The sequence below is a fragment of the Bubalus kerabau genome, chromosome 10 (assembly GCF_029407905.1).
Source record: "Bubalus kerabau isolate K-KA32 ecotype Philippines breed swamp buffalo chromosome 10, PCC_UOA_SB_1v2, whole genome shotgun sequence".
NCBI lineage: Eukaryota > Metazoa > Chordata > Mammalia > Artiodactyla > Bovidae > Bubalus > Bubalus kerabau.
The window spans coordinates 25,924,762-25,943,637 of record NC_073633.1 but is presented as its reverse complement, the minus strand read 5'-3'; the positions used below and the strand labels follow the sequence as shown (position 1 = coordinate 25,943,637).

At 41.9% G+C, this 18,876-nt stretch overlaps 2 protein-coding genes across 11 annotated transcripts in view; one reads left to right on the top strand and one right to left on the bottom strand.

The window, feature by feature from the left end:
* Nucleotides 1–15,473, bottom strand: part of ACIN1 (apoptotic chromatin condensation inducer 1) — a 38,662-nt gene extending 23,189 nt beyond the window's left edge. For 3 of the 9 annotated variants that reach the window (XM_055537052.1, XM_055537053.1, XM_055537054.1), the window contains exons 1-4: nucleotides 14,962–15,306; nucleotides 13,293–13,358; nucleotides 11,245–11,356; nucleotides 10,702–10,821 (exon numbers count right to left, since the gene is read on the bottom strand). In XM_055537052.1, the coding sequence (XP_055393027.1) occupies nucleotides 10,702–10,821; nucleotides 11,245–11,356; nucleotides 13,293–13,358; nucleotides 14,962–15,273 (610 nt within the window). In that variant the 5' untranslated portion in view covers nucleotides 15,274–15,306. Of the gene's footprint in view, nucleotides 1–10,701; nucleotides 10,822–11,244; nucleotides 11,357–13,292; nucleotides 13,359–14,081; nucleotides 14,255–14,361; nucleotides 14,587–14,961; nucleotides 15,307–15,356 lie in introns of those variants that run through there. The other 6 variants (XM_055537056.1, XM_055537061.1, XM_055537057.1 and 3 more) reach the window with 5 other exon arrangements.
* Nucleotides 15,008–18,071, top strand: C10H14orf119 (chromosome 10 C14orf119 homolog). Of its 2 annotated transcripts, none has more exons than XM_055537066.1 (2): nucleotides 15,008–15,146; nucleotides 16,978–18,071. In XM_055537066.1, the coding sequence occupies exon 2, from the start codon at nucleotides 16,979–16,981 to the stop codon at nucleotides 17,405–17,407; it is 429 nt and encodes a 142-aa protein (XP_055393041.1). In that variant the 5' UTR covers nucleotides 15,008–15,146; nucleotide 16,978; the 3' UTR covers nucleotides 17,408–18,071. The 2 variants fall into 2 exon arrangements, with proteins under 2 accessions (XP_055393041.1, XP_055393042.1); XM_055537067.1 differs by lacking the exon at nucleotides 15,008–15,146 and adding an exon at nucleotides 15,314–15,610.
* Nucleotides 18,072–18,876: the final 805 nt, after the last annotated feature.

Below are 18,876 nucleotides of genomic sequence, written 5' to 3'. Positions count from 1 at the left end.
TTATGGAGATGATAAATCTGGGAGAGGGGGAACTGAAAATGTCAAACCTCTGGCCTAATGTTTTTGTAAAAGTATAAAGGAGAATCTTAAACTTGGAATAAACAGGCAGTCCATAGAAAACTGAGAGGCTGTCTCATTTCTCTCGCCGACACCGTCCATCTCTCAGGTTGAATCCCTGGTTGCTGGAGTTGGACTCCGGCCAGTGGCGCCCAGAACAGGGGACACTGAAGAGTAAGTAATCTGGGAATGTAACGCGGGATGGTTAGGATTGTACCTGTGGGTGGCCAGCACCCCTCTACAGTTTAGGCAGGGTGAGGAGGGTATAGAATCAGTAAGAATATTCTCTAGAAGAATGTGTTTCTCTGCATCTAAGAATAGACAAATGTTTATTGAAATATTACTTCATATGCTAGCCCATAGAGGCATTAAAGCAAGCACAGGAAGACCGTCTAAATTTCTACATTTGTTTTATACTTTGCATGGGCCAGAAAAGGTTCCTGTAGATGGTTTTGCTCTGTGGAATATGATGAGAAATGTCCTGGACCCTCATCATGAGGCTGTTAAGATAGTCTATGGGGGAGGCTATAGTGGTGGATGGTGGTGGGTCTCCACCTTCTGCGCAGATCATGTTTTCTGCCATTGACGAAGTAAAGGAGGGAGACTGTGCTCTGCCTCCCGAGGAAGGAGAGGGCTCACAGGACGCTGCGGCCAGTGCCCTGGCGAGCCCCCTCCTCCTCTAAGCAACTAATTTAGGGCGACTACTGCCACCTCCTGCCTCCCAAGGCCCAGGAGTTCCCCACTTTGCCTCGAAAGCCTCCCAGAGTATTGCCTAAGGCTGAGAAAGATAGAGGTTTTTTTTGAAACAAAGGAGCTCTTAAAGCAGATGCATGCACAATATAGAGCCTGCTCCTTGGAGAAAACCTCCTCAGGGTGCCTCACCCAGGCTTAAAAAAATTAATCGTAATGGAAACGATTCTACAAATAAAAAATGTTTCTCTTGTGCCAAATGGGGCATTTTTGCCGGCAATGTCCTGCCAAGCAGGGACAACAAGTTGTGCCAATCAACCCCAGGTAGCGCAGGACTGGACCTCAGTTCCACCACCGCAACAATATTAACCCCTGACATTGAGTGGCTGGCCCCCTACCTGAGGGCATTGTAGGACTTGTGCTGGGGCGTACTCGCTTTCTTTTCAAGGAACTTCGGTGGTGCCTAGTGTAGTAGATTCTGATTATACTGGGGAAATTAAAGTTTTTTATCTCGCCACCTACTAAAACTGTGCAAATTAATTAAGGTCAAAGAATAGCACAGCTTTTGCTTTCACCTTATTATCAGACAGGAAAAACCTTGACTTCTCAAGCTAGGGGCCCCAGAGGATTTGGATCTAGTGATCTAGCTTTTTGGGTGCAGGAAATTACAGCTTCTAGGCCTTTAAAAGATCTTTTAATTCAAGGAAATAAAATGTCAGGGCTGTCAGATACTGGAGCAGACGTCTCTTGCATTGCTGGAAAAGATTGGCCCTCATCCTGGCCGACACGCTTGACCAGTGCCGGCCTGGTAGGAATAGGGTCAGTGCCCTCGGGTGCTAAGGGCTCACAAATTTTGACATGGTCAGATAAGAAGGGGGCATAAAGCACTTTTTGTCCATATGTGGTTCCTTCACTACCTTTTTCTTTATGGGGGAGAGATACATTATCTCAGATGGGAATGCTTTTATATAGCCCAGATGAAAATGTTACTAATCAAATGCTGAAAATGAGGTATAGTCCTGATAAAGGGCTTGGTAAAGATCAGCAGGAAATTGTTTCTCCATTAGAGACGGTTCGTAATAAAAATACAGAAGGTCTGGGATATTCAAATTTATCCTAGAGGCTGTTGCTCTTGCTGCCGACCCTATTACCTGGAAATCTGATGACCTGGTATGGGTGGAGCAATGGCCATTAACAGCTGAAAAGTTACAGGCAGCTGAGAATTTAGTTATGGAACAACTGGCAGCCGGCCATATAGAGCCTTCTAATAGCCCCTGGAATACTCCTATTTTTGTTATTAAGAAAAAATCAGGAAAATGGAGATTGTTACAAGATTTGAGAGCTATAAACCCAACAATGGAAGACATGGGGGCCCTCCAGCCGGGCCTCCCTTCCCCAGTGGCTGTGCCTTTTCAGTACAGTGTGATAGTTATAGATCTACAGGATTGTTTCTTTGCCATTTCCCTGGCTGATCAAGATTATAAACGGTTTGGTTTCAGTCTCCCTTCAGCTAATTTTAAACAGCCCTATAGGAGGTTTCAATGGATGGTTTTGCCTCAGGGAATGAAAAATAGCCCTACCTTGTGTCAGAAATTTGTAGACCAAGCTGTACAAAATGCTGGAAGAAAGTATAAAGATCTATATTTGACACATTATATGGATGATATTTTGGCAGCTCATTAAGGAGAGAGCCTTGTTGCAACAAATTTTATCTGAATTGATTGAGGTCTTGGAAAGCTGGGGTTTAAAGACAGTGCCAGATAAGATGCAAGTAAATCCTTTTTCTTATTTAGGGAGGGTATTAAATACCCATACCATGAGTCATGTGGAGAAATCCTTTACTAACTTTAAATGATTTCCAGAAATTATTAGGGGATATTAATTGGATACACCCACATTTAAAACTGACCACTGCAGATTTAAAGCCTCTGTTTGATTGCTTAAAAAGCGATCCTAATCCCAGTTCTAAGAGAAAGTTGACTAGTGAGGCAGAGTCGGCTCCTGTTAAAGTGGATGAGGCTTTAAATGATCAGTTAATTAGGATTAATATTACCAGAGGATGGGATTTAATTATTCTCCCCCACAGAGCATACACCTACAGGATGTTTGTGGCAAGAAGGCCCATTGGAATGGCTCCATATACCAGTGACACCAAGAAAAATAATTTTATCTTATCCTAGCTTGGTAGCACAATTAATTATAAAAGGTAGAAAAAGAAGTGTGGAACTTTTTGGAAAAGAAGTAGCAAATATAGTGATTCCATTCAATAAGGATCAACTGCAATTTCTTTTACAAAATAGTAATGATTGGCAAGTTACCCTGATAGATTTCAGGGGTCAAATTTTGTTTCATTTGCCCTCAAACCCCCTATTGCATTTTTTGAAAACACATCCAGTGATTTTTTCTGAAGAAATTTTCTATTCAACCTTTGGAAAGGGCAATTTTAGTTTTCACAGATGGTTCCTCTAATGTTAAAAGCAGTCACAATTATTGATGGAAAATCCCATGTTCAGGTAACTGAAGAGACATCGGCCCAGAGAGCTGAGTTGAGGGCGGTTATTTGGGCTTTTCAACATTTAAGAGACCACGCCTTCAATCTTTTGACTGACTCCCGATATATTGTAGGGTTATTTCCTCATATTGAGACTGCTAATATTCCAGAAAATAAGACTACTATATTCTCCCTGTTATTTGATTTACAGAAGGAGATTAAGCATAGAGATAAGAAATATTTTGTGGGACATATTAGAGCCCATTCCGGCTTGCCTGGCCCTTTGCATGAAGGAAATGCTTTGGCAGATGCATTAACTAAAGTCATTGCTTTAAACTTACATGAAAAGATTGACAAGGCCAAAAATTCTCACAAAATTCATCATCAAAATGCAGCTGGTTTAAGGTATGAATTTCATATCCCTAGGGAAGCAGCTAGACAAATAGTTAAGTTATGTCCAAACTGCCCAACATTTAATCCAGCTCCACCATTAGGAGTAAATCCCAGAGGCCTTAGGCCGAATGTTCTCTGGCAAATGGACATAACTCATATCGCGGCCTTTGGAAAACTGTCCTTTGTGCATGTTACCATGGATACCTTTTCTCATGTTATTATAGCCTCTGCTAGATCAGGTGAAGCAACAAGAGATGTAATTCAGCACTTGTTTCAAAGCTTTTCCCAAATAAGACTCCCCAAACAGATAAAAACAGATAATGCCCCAGCTTATAATTCTGCCACTTTTAAGAGATTTGTCAACAATTTTCCATAGTCCATTCAACCAGAATACTTTATAATCCCCAAGGCCAAGCCATAGTGGAAAGGGCGCACGAGACTTTAAAAAGTCAGATAGCTAAATTAAGACAGGGAGAATTTAAATATTCCTCTCCGCATCATGTTTTACACCATGCTTTGTTTGTAATTAATCATTTAAACGTGGACACACAGGGGCAGACTGCAATGACGAGACACTGGACTCCTGAAGGGGCTACGACCTGGCCTCTGGTTAAGTTGAAAGACCTCCTTACAGGAGAGTGGAAAGGGCCAGATATACCGCTAACTTGTGGGAGAGGGTATGCTTGTGTGTTTCCACAGGATTCCACTTCTCCTGTTTGGACCCCTGAGGTTACTAAAATCCCTGGGGTCCTGGAGTCCGGGACCGAGGAAAGATGGGGAGACCAGAAGCTCGAAGAGTCCAGACCTGAGGGAGCCAAGGAAACGCCAAAGGGCGAGTGACGCTTTGCCTGAGGCTTCACTGCTAGTACATCGCTTCAGGCACCTGGTGCTTCAGGAGAGACATGCTGATTGAGTTCAACCATATTCTGCCCCACCTCCTCGCAGTCATTGTACTTAAACAATCACCTCCAACACTGTACCAACTTGGGGCCAGCTAAAACATCTCGCTCAGCGGGCTGAAGAATTAATAGAAAGGGGGAGATAGGAGGCCACTCCTATGGTAATGTTTGTGGCTATGCTTGCTGTGTTGGCTTGTCAGCTGAGGCCCTCCAGCACAGAAAAAGTTCATTGGGCTCATTTGCCTAATCCACCTTCTTCCCAGCCTATTGATTAGATGAATGAATGTGTTTTTGTTAATGATACTCTTCTTTTGGGCGGGGCTTCTATCTATCCTGATAATGTTAAAACAGTGGTCAGCACTCCCTTCAATTTTTCAGGCGTGTCCATTTATCCACCTATTTGCTTTGCCATACCTTCCTCTCTACAAGCAGCAGCTCCAGTTTTGAATGGATGCGTTAGCACTTCCTTGAAAGGCGTGCTTACTGATTCTCCAAGAAGCGATGGCAAGAGAGACTTTTGGTCTTTACAGCTGCTGATGCCGGGGGTGCAAGAAAAACTATTTGACGCCTTTAAAAAGCAGCCCCTCATTTAAAGGACTATCCGAGCTGTGCACTCCCCACTTCAGACTCTGATGAACAAGGACTACAGGCCTGGGAAAGCATAAGCAGAATTTCTGGCTTTCCTCGTTGGAAAGAATGCATGTATGCCATAAAGTTATCTATTCCCATTGCTGCCACCAGACATTTTCTGACCGAATGAGTGTACCCCAATCTTTTGAATCAACGATGGGGCTTGATTTATGTAGAACCTTATAGGTCCACATGGAATAATTCATTTCTCCCTATGCCTTTAGTAATTACTAGGTGGCATGCTAATGGATGGGGTTCCTCCTTTAGTGAGCTTCGATGAAATGGGTCCCACGCAGCCTGAGTTATGGAAAGCATTGGCTGCTATGGCACCTGTGATTTTACATAGACCTTTAAATGAACAAAGATATACTGTACGGGCCTGCATGCATTCTCCCTATGCCTTTTTGTTGGCCAGAAATCACAGTGATTTGGAAGTTTCTGAAGGAGAAACTGTTTACAATGTTATATGTGTGAATTGTTTTATATCGAATTGTGTTGATGGGAATGATTATAATTATACGGCTGTGATGATTGTAAAGCAACCACCATATTTGATGGTTCCTGTAAAATTAGAGGGACAATGGTTTGAAGATTATGCATTAAAAATTTTATATGAACTTAATGGCTTAATTTCTCAACCTAAGCAATTCATTGCAGCTCTGGTTGTGGGAATAACAGCTTTGATTGCCATAATTGCATCATTTACGGTTTCTGCTGTTGCCTTGTCAAAACAAGTGCAGACGGCCTTGTTTGTCGATCAGCTGTCCAAAAATGTCTCCATAGCTCTTACTACGCAGGAAATTATAGATAAGAAAATAGAATATAAGGTCAATGCTTTAGAAGAAGCAGTTCTGTTTATGGGGCAAGAAATTACAAATTTAAAAATTAAATTGTCTTTAAGGTGCCATGCTGAATTTAAATGGATGTGCGTTATCCCTCTACAAGTGAATGAGTCCATGCACTCTTGGGAACGCATTAGAAATCATATTTTAGGCGTCTGGAATCATTCAGATTTTAGTATTGATATTTCTAAGTTACATCAGCATATTCAGAATAGGAAGCAGGTGGAGTCTGACTTTTCTAATTCTCTCTTTGAAAATCTGGAGGGGTATCTTTCCCATGGATCCTTTTCTACAATAATGATTAACGCGGCCATGTGCTTATGCCTGTTAGTTCTGATTTGTGTAATAGCCCCGTGCCTTTTCAGGATACTCAGCCAAAGTGTTTCTGCTCTATCTACTGAGTTTCATACCTATGCTCTAAAAAATAAAAAACGGGGAGATGTCCAGAGCCGCGTTAGGCATTACTGACAAAATGGAGGCACGGCCCCCAACCCCCTCTCCTCTTTCTGCAGGCACAGATCCCGGGATGAAGGAGTTAGGCCTTGTAATTCTGACTTGTCTTTTCCTCTCCTCGGCTGAGTTGACTGAAAAGGAATATTAAGGTGCTTATTGTTCTTGAGAGGAGCATGAGAAGGCACAAAGCCTTCTGCAGCATTGCTCAGAAAATAATTCATAAAGTTAATCACTGACATTTGTTCAAGGACTGTTACAAGAGTGTTCCAGGATGAGCACATAGGCCATAGCTTGAGGCCATGGGAGGGATTGATATCTGAAGCCTATTTGTGAGGAGAAAGTTTATGGCAAAGGAGTTTACTGAATTTAGGGCTTAGAAATAATTAAAATAGTTAGAAGTTAAAGATTTAAGGAATGTTGTAAAGTTAGCATATTTTACTATAGCTTATAGAAGTTAGGAATTTTTAGAGACACTATAGCTAGAAGCCTTTTTAAGAGATAGTGAGCTCAGGATGTTAGGGGCAAACAGGATTTAGGAAGATAAGTAGTAAACTGAGGAATGTAGCATGAGTTACAATGTAATCACAAGTTAACTATGGGACACTTAGAAGAGGTAGATAATAGATGATAAGGCTGATTCCCAGAGAATCACTGAAGCAGGAACTCTGTTTGAAGAGCAACAGTGATTTATGGAGATGATAAATCTGGGAGAGGGGGAACTGAAAATGTCAAACCTCTGGCCTAATGTTTTTGTAAAAGTATAAAAGAGAATCTTAAACTTGGAATAAACTGAGAGGCTGTCTCATTTCTCTCGCCGACACCATCCATTTCTTCAGGCTGAATCCCTGGTTGCTGGAGTTGGACTCCGGCAGTAATGTTATTTTGAGATTGTAAAACTGCAGTGACAGGATTCTAGACAATCCCTTCTCCAGAAGCACTTGCCTAGTAAGTCATCAAAGAGACGTGGGAAAACTGAGAAAAGTTGTTCAGAAAGTTTTGGACAGCATTGTTTTGCAAAAAAAAAAAAAAAAACACAACACAGCTGGAGAGGACCTTCAGACATGAAAACAAGAACCTAGTAAACAATACAAACTATAAGAAAGAGATGAGGCATTTTTTTTGAGCTCCTTATAAGGAACTGATGTGAGGCAGACAAGATTCTACGAAAGGTGCCATCTATTATGTGCACATGGCCACATGAGTGTCTTCAGCCTGATGTTACTGGTTATGTCAAGGAAATGAGCACCTTTAGCAGAGGGTGGAACCAATGCTGGTAACAGGTTAATATTTCAGGCGTTAAAAGGTAAGCCAGAGTGAATGTAAGATTTCTAAGATTCCAAGCCAGAAGTCTTCAGGAGAGCAAAGATAGTATAAAATGTATTAAAGTGAAGAAAGTTTAAGGGCCAGATATGAGGGAAGTTTCTTCAACCTGGAAAACAAATCCCTCTGTAGGATCTGCAAGACCCAAGTTATATAGAGTTCACAGCAAAGCCTGTGGCCAAACAGTATCCTTGGGTATGAATAAGCAGCAGAAATTAAGAGAAGGATGCCAAACCTGACTCATATCTGCTGTATAAGTAACTTATCTAACATTTCTGTGGAATCTCAGCATCCAGATTTAACACAAGAAATAGGAATAAGGGCTAAATGCTTCGTAAGCCAAAGGCTGGTTAAAACCCCCTGGGGTCATTCATACCTTTGTTATTCAATCCATATTCTGACTGCCCATTTTTTAATGTTTTAGTATTTTTCCTAATCTTCCGAGTGTGGTCTCTTTTTTAAAAAAATTAACTGAAGATAATAAGGACTTCCATAAAACCAGTTATGACCTAGAAGGGAATCCAGGCAACCTCTGATTATAGAGGGCAGAAAAATCTGAAGAAACTGGTGGAGAGGTAAGAAGTCAAGAAGGGGAGCCAGGGAGGATTTTATAAACCAATCCTTCCTTCCTATTTGGGACTGTGTCTACAGGACGTTAATGGGAGGCTGCTGCAGTATAAGACAAGGATCCTGATTAACTGTTAACACTGAAAAGCTATTCTTTCACTTAGTCATTCATAAACTGAGTTCATCAACAGAACTACCAGGAGACTTTTAAAAAACGTAAGGTCTCAGGACTTACACTCCTTGAGATTCTTGGGGCAGGGACCAGGAATTCATATTCTTAAAAAACAATATCCCCCCAGAAAAAAAAAAATCCTCAGGTGCCACTGTTGATTAACAACATGTTACTAGGAACCTTAATCAAAATGTTACAAACAAGGAACCCCAAACATCCAAAGCTAACAAATAAACTGGAATCCTAATAGTTTACTGGCCTATGGCAGACTGACATTGTATACCTGAAACAAACCTAACTTCTGGGTAAATTCCAGGCATTACTATTGATCCAACCAAGCATTGCTAGAACTCCAAAACTACCACTCCACTTAGGACTCTTACCACATTTTATGCCACATCTGTAATAAAGTTCATATTCTAGCCAAGATCAGAGGTAGAAAAGTTTATGGACAGGGTACACTGAAGAAGACACAGAGCAATTGTTAGTTGTACCCTACAATTTTAACCCACTCTAGTATTCTTGCCTGGAAAATCCCATGGACAGAGGAGCTTGGTGGGCTACAGTCCATGGGATCACAAGAGTCAAACACGACTTAGCAACTAAATCACCAAACCACTCTACAATTTACTACATTCATTTCTAATTTTTCACCTCTTTCCTTTCACCTACCCCCTCTTTCCCCTCATCAATTATAGCCACAGGCATAGTCCTTCTGATGACTCAAAGCACTGAACAGACTGGCCACCTTCTTCACTCCAAATCTTTATTTGATTTTTAAACCTACATCTATTTCAGGACATTCCTCATTTTCACTTCAGATTACATTTAAGCCAGAGAGAGGTTCTCTCTTTTTCAAAAGAGTTTATCAGATCATATTCCCATCAAGAAGTTTCAATGGTCCCTCCATTACCTTTAAAATTAAATATCACCTTTATTCCTATCCCTGTGCCTCTGTTCCTTTCTAAAAATACCCTCTTGTCCTCTCTGTGCCAACTCAAATCCTACCTATTTCTAAGGCTCGGCTCAAATACTACACCTCCTTAATAAAGCTCTCTATAATGTTTCTGGTCCTCAGTGAATTTTTCATCTTTCGAATTCTGACAGTAAGTTGTGTCTGTACTCCTCGTATGTTACTTAACACATACTATCTTCTATTGCTAGCTTTATGTGTGATTGTCTTCTCTCTCCCTAACAGACTGTACAAGGTGCTGACCCCCCACCACATATTCCCGCATGGAGACATGTATACAGCAGAACTCAATACATAATTTTTTTGGCTTATTTTTATTTGAGAAGGAACACTGACAACTAACACGCATTCTAAAAATATTAAAAATATGGAACGATCACCTTCCCCATGACCACTAACATTAATAATTATTCAAAATACTTGTTAGTTTACACACTGGCTTCCTTTATCTACCTACTATCCACATGTCTTATATACACGTTCTCCTAAAGGTATACTTAGGTAGTTTCTAGAAGACAAAGGCTGTATTTACAGATTTTTGTTTGAGATACTATGCAAAAGTGGGTGCTTAATGCTTTCTAAAATGTGAAAAAATTAACCCTGCCTGAACCAATTCCACACATTAGGTTTGAATTCCTTGTAATATGCTCACATAATACTCTGCATTGCCTCTCAGCACACAGCATGACTCTAATTAATTATGTAATAATTTGTTTAATGTCCATCTGCTCACTAAATTGTATGCTTCATTACAGCAGAGACTTGTCTTTTTACTATATTTCTGGTACCTAGCACATGCCTAGCATATAATAGACACTCAGTAAAAACTTGCTGAATGAATTAATAAACTGCAGATGTCCATTTGGGAGTATGACTGGATGTGTGACACAGAATATATACAAGTGGTGAAGAGATGAAAATGAGTTGTGACTGCTGCTAAATTCAGAGGTACAGTAGAGGGAGTTAGAGAGGTATACAGGTGAGAAGAAAAATCAGACTGTCTTATAAAATACTCTGAGAGGTTAACACAACATTGAGGTGAAAGCAGAATTCAAAAAGGACATAATTTCCATGAAAAACAGATGTCAAATAACACTGTCACAGAACTGCCCTGAGACTTTAATGGAAGCTTAGCATGAAAGGAGGTGTAACTACCTCCCCCCACCAACTACGCAAGACTGTCAAAACAGCGCAGTGGGGAGGGAGATACGTACTGGGTGAATGTCTGCTGAGCTCCAGCTCTGGTCTCTCCAGGCTGCTCTGAAAGTCAGGAGGCAGCAGGGAAGCCACTCTCTCGGGATGGATCATCTCGTCCTCCGACTCAGCTGAAGCTTCTGCAAAGTACAGATTGGGTCGGGGCAGGGAGGGAGTGAAGGGCTCAGCATGTGGGAATATGTAGAGGAGTGAAGGAGGTCAGGCAAAGTCATGGATACAGAGTATATATTAAAGAGAGCACTGTACATAGAGAAAAACTCCCTGGTTTTTCTAGTCTAGTATGTCAAAGGATAGCTTAATTTACGTATAACTCTTCCTGTTGGCAGGAATCCTCTTCTAACAAGATTAAGTCAAATTAAGTGTCTTCTTCCCTGACAAAACGTAAAGAGTAACTCACTTGGATCCATAAACTACCAAAGCAAGTAAGTGGCAGTTTCAGCCTGACTTATATTCCTGAAACTGCCTAGTGAAATAGGCCCATCTACTCGGTGACAGGAGTAAGAAGGAAGGACTCCATGTGAGAAGCAACAGTCTGAACTTACCTTCAAGTTCTGCAGCTTCTCGAGCTTCACGTTCCAAACGCTGCCTAAGCAGCTCCTGCTGCTTTTCCAGATACTGCTTAATGAAACTGTTCTGGCTCATTTCCTCGCCAATCTGTGTAGAAGAAATGGAAAAAGACAGTCTAGAAAAGCAAACCAGGAAAATGCTAGGAAGAAAATTCCATGGAGCAAAGGATTGTATCTGGACCAAAGAAAGATAATACTGGAGGGCCCTTTTCTAAGCTACTCCTAAGCTGAGGACCAAAATATATAGCTCTATGATTCACAAAAGATGGCAAAAAGAGGAGCTGCACATAATCTTTTATTTTAAATATTCAGTTCCCAAGCAAACAGTGATGCACAAATAATCTAAAAAGAAATAAACTCCTATAAAACTATGTCTTTTAAACTAAATTTTTAGATAATCTAAACCATATATCTAATTTTTCCTTTTAATAATATAAAAAACTGAAGGAAAAAACACTAGTTCATACTAATTCATCTTTAGTTGACACAAAAGATCAATCTCCACCTATTCAGGAAACATTTAAACATCGCCAAATAAAATTCAGTATCAGACTTAAAAAGCCTGAAAGCAAGGGACTAAGAAAAGAGATGTCCATTCAGCATTTAGACACAGTTCTAACTCCATCTTCTTTGGGTGAGAAGAAATCTTTGGTAACAATATTTAAAATCCAGGACTCCCATGTCACTCTTTAGCCCTTCAGCTTTTTCTCAAGTCCTCCTCTCAAGAACCTTCTTGCTTAGCAAGTCCTATTAGAACTCCAGAAAAGGGAAAAAACCTGAATACTTTTTATGTCATTAGTCATCTTTCCTAAGGATGGTAAAAGTTTATTTTCACCTAAAATAGAGGTAGGTTCTCTTGGTAGTCATTGGACACTAATCAAGTGTGGGTTGCAAGTATTAGAGAATATAAGTATTTGTTGCAAAAATCCTATGTTAATAAAAGCAAAACTTCAAAGACAAAAATGTAATGGGCAAAAGGAATAGAATGGTAAACTGATTAACATGCAGTTTCTTATGTTTGCTAAAATATTTAACTAAACCTCTGTAAGCTAGTTAGATTATGATACTTTCAGCTTAATAAGCTAATAACAAGGGAGTAGGAAAGCTCTCTTGTTTTTCCACAGTATCTTGGGATTTCATCTAGTACTAGAACTGCACACCATTGCACTAACAAAGACCTGGATTCTTCCTTTAAGTGCATGACACACTATAATGAGGAAACGGTAAAGCTGAAAAGAATCTTAAGAGACTACCTAGTCTAACACTTAAAAAAAAAAACTGGGAATGGTTTCTTTCAAAGAAATCTTATGCAGAAACTCAATGCTATTCTAGCTTAGGAGGGGAATGTGAACTGCTGCTCACTTGGAAAGAAATTTCCTACAGGAAGCCTCCAAAAGCATCTCCATAAAATCTCAGCAGTTATAAAACTATCGATATAGTTCAACCTTTTCTCATCTTACATACAGGGAAACTGAGGAAATCAAGGTCTCCGAAGGTTAAGTTTCTTGCCCTAAGTAACAGAGCAATTAACAATGCTTAGGAATGACTGCACAGTTAATATTAACACTGATAATGGTGGATGATCTCCAAAGGACTGATTTCTTGGAAAATTTATGTCAACACAAGAATTCTTCTTGGATCAGGACGTATTTTCCTATATTTTCCTTATTAAGCTGAAAGTATCATAATCTAATGCCGTGGTGACTGTCTACTTCACATCTACAAGGACATCAACTACTTCTCTCAAATCAATGTCAAATAAATGACTTCAGACCCTTGCACTCCACTTAATCAACTGGAACCACATCTTTCTGCACACACCATTTCAAGAATCAGAAATTAACTTATAGCTCTTCTGATTCTTGAATTCTTTATTAGAATTCAATTGTCCCAGTATGAAAACATTTTCAACCCAAGGAACTTAGGGAAATACTGGTGAGAAACCAAGCACCAAACATACATCATGTCCTTCCATGTCTCTGTGCATTCCGAGTCCACCCCTGGTAATGAACCTTCTTTCTTACCTGGGAATTTGGCTGGAATGCAGCATGCGGGGTTGAGTGTTTTTGTAAATTTTCTAGCATTAGAGCCTGGTATAGAGAAGGGCAAAAGTCAGAAACCAGGAAAAACAAAAGCAAAAAATACCCCTCCCCCAATCTCTTCATCAAATGCAATGACTAACCATACACACTCAAACTGTACTTTTCCATGGACCTAAATGCCCTTTACTAACACTGTTCTCATTCATCTTCAGAAGACCCTTAAAGGTAGCCATGGTTACTGCTACCAAATGTACAGATGTAAAATGCAGGCATATTGAGGAAATCTGAATATGCAATAAAATCTGACAGTACTACAATCGCTATTGTCTTCTACACTTCTGACCAGTGTTCCTTCTAAATCTGGCCCTTCACTTCAAATAGTCAAACCAGGTTCAAATACATGAAACCATGATTTTGTCCTCAGTGAATTATTTGATCAGTTACCCAGGATTAGATCTACTCAAGTGAACTTGTCTTGTTTCCAAGAGTGGCAACTAGATTTACCAAATTTATAAAAATTTCAAAGAGGAGGCTACAGAACAAAATGACCATAGACTCTATAAATCATGTTCTGATACAATACACACACACACGAAACCGTCTGCTTCAGTGTAAGCAACGGTCTGCCAACTTAACCCTTGAGCCAACCCAGCCCAAAACCATACTGAGTGAATGAGTGAAGTCGCTCAGTCGTGTCCGACTCTTTGCGACCCCGTGGACTGTAGCCTACTAGGCAAGAATTCTCCAGGCAAGAATACTGGAGTGGGTTACCATTTCCTTCTCCAGGGGATCTTCCCGACCCAGGGATCGAACCCGGGTCTCCCGCATTGGAGGGAGACGCTTTAACCTCTGAGCCACCAGGGAAGCCCCAAAAGCCGTACTACTGGTCACGTATTCTAACTAATGTTACCAAATTAAAACCAAGACATCCTCATCTTCCCTCCATTTACATCAAATAAACACACCAATTCATCCGTCTACCTCTTGGCAATCCCACCCTAATCTACTTAAGCAGATTTCAAAGTCCCCAATACAGACCAGCCCACCTCACCTCTCTCATCAATATTCACCAAACTCTTATCCACCCAAATTGCTTCTGGATGCCCTATAAAATATACATCTCTGCCTAACCAAGTCCTTCAAATCAAGGCTTCTCTTCATCTCACCTCCTAAACTAGTCAAGCAGACATTTTTGCCCTACCCCAATTCTATTCATTCGGATACCGAAAACCAACCCCATCAACCCCTCCGCCCAACTATACCCCTAACTCCGACCCAGCCCAACTCGCCCCCCTCAGGCCAGCAACGCCGGTGGTTGTAGTGGGATTTAACTCCTTCTGCAGCGCATGCGCCGAAACCACAGACACAAACAAGGAGGGGGTGGGGGAACGAGGAAGGAGCTTAAGACACTCCAGGAGAGTAGCGCGCACCCTCCCATTTTGGGCTCGCGCCGCTACCGTTAAGGCGGGAACCGGCGCTATTTCTACTCCAGCGCGAGCCTCGCCAACCACCGTGCGCGCGGATCCGGAGGCTCGCGCTGGCGGCCTGAGCTCGCTCGCGCCGAGCCCGGACACTGCGCCTGCGCCGCGGCAGAGACTCGGCTCTACCGGGTCCGCTTCCCTCCGACACCCCGGCAACGCCGTCTCCTCACCCCTTTGAGCCGCTTGACCAGGGCACTCTTCTGCCCGCTCTTGGCTAGGCCTCGCTGCTCCAATGCGGCCTTCAGGTCGGTCACCCGCAGCGCCTGAAGAGGCTTCCCGTCCAGAGTCACCTCCTCCAGCTCCGCCATCTTGCGTGAGGTACTCGGGTCCGTCCCGACGGCTTCGGGCATCTTCGGTAATTTCCGCCAACGCCCTTCGAACGTACCGAGTTGGCCCCGCCCACTGCCATAGTCAACCCCTCGATTACCACTCAGCGCTCCCCGGGTTCCTCCGGAAGTGCTCGGGTGTTTCCGTCTACACATCGGCACCAATTGGTTCTTTCCATCCTCCCAGCCTCTCCCCCCTCCCGCATCCTCCTTTCAGAGCTCGGTTCTCTTCGTCTTACCGAGGTTTTGAATCGAATCCGTTCGGAAGCTGTCGACTCTGGGCTAGCCATAATCGGAATTATTCGGCTATCTCCGGCCCTAAGGCTGAGGCGCTGTGGAGCTTGGGTGTTTGGGGCGGGTCCGGGACCGGAAGTGCGTGGGCTGCCGGGTTGGCCCTCCTTAGGGTTTTCAGGAAACATGGAAGCAGCCGTGATAGTTGGAGTCTAAACTCTGTTGTGGCGGTCTCCGGGTGCCCTGTGAGAGAAAAGGGGAGGTAAGCGGGGTAGAAGTACCTCCCTCCTTGGGCCGGGTCAGACTCAGTGTTTGCGTGCTACCCTTAGTGTGCCGAACCTCCAACTCTCCTACGGATACAGCTACCGCCTCCCATCTCCGAATCTCCGCCACTCCCATCTAGGGCTACGTTGCTCTTTGGGACCTCGGAATGCCAGGTTCCGTGGCCTCCAAAGTGGAAGGTGGCAGCGTTGTGTCTTTGGGCCCGTTCTGCGAACCAATTCTTAATCATTGAACTTGCCATTGAAGCTATGTCGCAAGACTCGGGAAAAGTTCTCCCTTTCTCTGAATAAGAGAATAAAATTCCTTTAGGAGGAGTTGCTTCTTGTAGGGCCACTGTGAAAAAGCAACCTCCTTGAGTTGTTTTGGTAGTGAACTGATGTTAATTGCTTCTGGGTTCCTTTGTCAGTAGAAAAGCTCCAGCTTAGAGCAGAAGAAACACAAACAGTAAAATATGTCGTAAACAAGTAGTTTGTTTTCATTGAGACTCAAACTGTGGGATTTGAGAACTGTTAAGCTGGTTGACCTCCCAGGCATTAGTGATGCTAAGGCCGGTCATCAATAGGTATTCTATTAAACACTAAGGAAAAGTGTTCATACATGAATCGTCACAGCAGTATAACACTTGTTAGGTCCCTAAGCCAGCAAACCAACTAGACCATTTTCTCAGTCCTTAAAAAACAATTGGCTGCTTTTCCTGTTTTTCTTACTCTCTTATCTCATTTTGGACAAGGCACCCTCACTAACTCTGCTCTTCAATTTTTCCTGATGCTTTACAGGAAATATAAGAAAATAATACAGTTATAAAGTTCTTATTTCAGAGGCTACATTCACATTGTAAAGAAGGCTCTTTCACTGTATAAGATTTTTTCTTTTTTTTTTTTAAACCTACTGTTGATAGTTCAGGAATGATTAGCATCTGGGTCCTGACCAGCAGCTTGGTAAATTTAAAAATGTATACCTTTTTTTCACTTTAGGGAAGATATATTCGACCAGTATTAATCATTGTTTTTTTCTTTACTCAACCTGGAATATAGAATTAGGTGGGAAAGAATGAACAAGGGATACTGTGGTTATTTTTAGATTCTTCGTAGGAATGATGGAGGGAGGCAGTGGTTGGGGAGGGTAATGGGTTTGAAAAAGAGGAAAGTTGGTAGATATGAAATGAAGTTATTCTTGGGTGCTTTATGTAAGGTAGTTGGATAATAAACAAAGGACCCTGTTTTTCTGTAAACCAAATCGGTGAAAAGTAATAGACGCTGGTTGAGTGTGGTAAGATTCCATGTTGTTGGGAAGCTTTATTTTCATTGCTCTATCCAGAGAGTACATAACAGTGCTTTTATGTTTCAGGATGCCACTGGAATCATCTTCCTCTTCAATGCCGCTATCCTTCCCTTCTCCCTTACCCCCAGTACCAGACAATATTTCTAACTCTTCTCCTCCCCCAATGTCTTACATCACTTCCCAGGAGATGAAGTGTATTCTTCACTGGTTTGCCAGCTGGTCAGGTCCTCAGCGTGAACGTTTCCTTCAGGACCTGGTAGCTAAGGCAGTACCAGGAAAATTACAGCCATTGCTGGAAAGTCTGGAGCAGCTTAGTGTGTCTGGAGCAAACCGACCACCTTGTATCTTTGAGTGCCAGTTACGTCTTTGGGATCAGTGGTTTCGAGGTTGGGCTGAGCAGGAACGCAATGAATTTGTCAGGCAGCTGGAGGTCAGTGAGCCAGACTTTGTGGCAAAGTTTTACCAAGCAGTGGCTGCTACAGCTGGTAAAGAATGATATTAAAAATCAAAGAAGATAGGCAGAGCTAATGTAGCCATGGCCACAACTTTACTGTGAGAACTTCAAACGTATCACTCAAAGATCTGGAGATGGTGTCCCGATCAGCTGACTGAAACTACCTAACAAGTACAGGCCTGGTGATTCCAACAGCCTATCAACTGGACTCCTGCTGGAAGTGTTTTCCATCTGAGCAAATCCAGATCTGCCTGCTTCCTAGCTTACTTCAAGAATTTAAAGACTTCCTTTGCAACTGTAACTGAAAGAATCTATACATTATAACTCAAATCTATTACCAGCCTGGCTTGTAGGGTATCAAGTAGAACATTTGTACAAGGTCATGACCTAGCTGGATTTGAATGGCTGGTTTCACTATCATTACCAAATTCTGGCATAATTTTGTAACATCCCCACTACTAGCTTTCCTCTTGATGATTTAGTAAAATTATGGAAAAATCAGGAGACAGAGATGTTTGTTCCCTTCACTCTAATGTTTGTTTGAATCCAAATAGCAGTGACTTTTTTTCTAAAGTGTATGTGGCATCTTTTGAACTGGTAGCAGATGTTCCTATCTTATAAGTTTGCTTTAAAACAATATGAAACCATTCTTTATAGGCTGAAGGATTTATTTTTTTATATCAAAATAAAGAATGAATTTTCAGAACCATAAGTCTCTACTTTTTTTTTAATTGAAAGGCTAGTGTAATGTTGATATACAGAGAAAGAGACATTCTGAGAAAAGTAGAACGTAAGTATAGACATTAGATCAACTTTCCATTGAGTGTCTCTTAAGAAATCATCTCTGCTGTAACCCTTGTCATGCTCCAGGTAGCATCACACCTTCTGATCCCTCCACTGGGCCACCCGTTGTGCACTGGAGCTCTGGTGAATGATAAAAGGGCAGGAGGTCCCACCTGAAGAGTCGCTTCTTTCTGATAGGCTGTGGTTCCCAGTGCACCCACAGGAAAAACAACATGGGGCAGAATCCCACGGACAGACCTTGGTGGGTCATAAAAGGATTATGGTCTAAAGTAGCCAAAACCTAAAAACGCAGAGGTGATAATGTGGCCTGGAATAATGTCTAGGTGGTGGAGGGTCTTACTTCTGTTTTATTTTTATTTCTAGTTTTTCGAAATTACTCCTATTTATGTTTCTTTTCTTTTGCTCCCTCGACACTCTTTCAGACCTTCCCTCAGAACTGTCTCAGACCCTCTCTCACTCAGCTATTTTCTTTTTTCCTACCTTAGATCTCCTTCTAAATGGTAAGCTGAACAGGAAATCAATAAAAGGGTATACACAACCTGAAATGAATGAGACCAAGATCCAAGACTGCTAGGAATTTACATTGTTGGAAGGAGAACTTGGCAGCAAGGGAAATGACTAAGGGGAAGAGCTAGACAATGGTGTTTAGGCAAGGTGCACTGGTCATGCTTAAGGTGATGACAACCTGGTGCTCCAGTTGTTAGGAC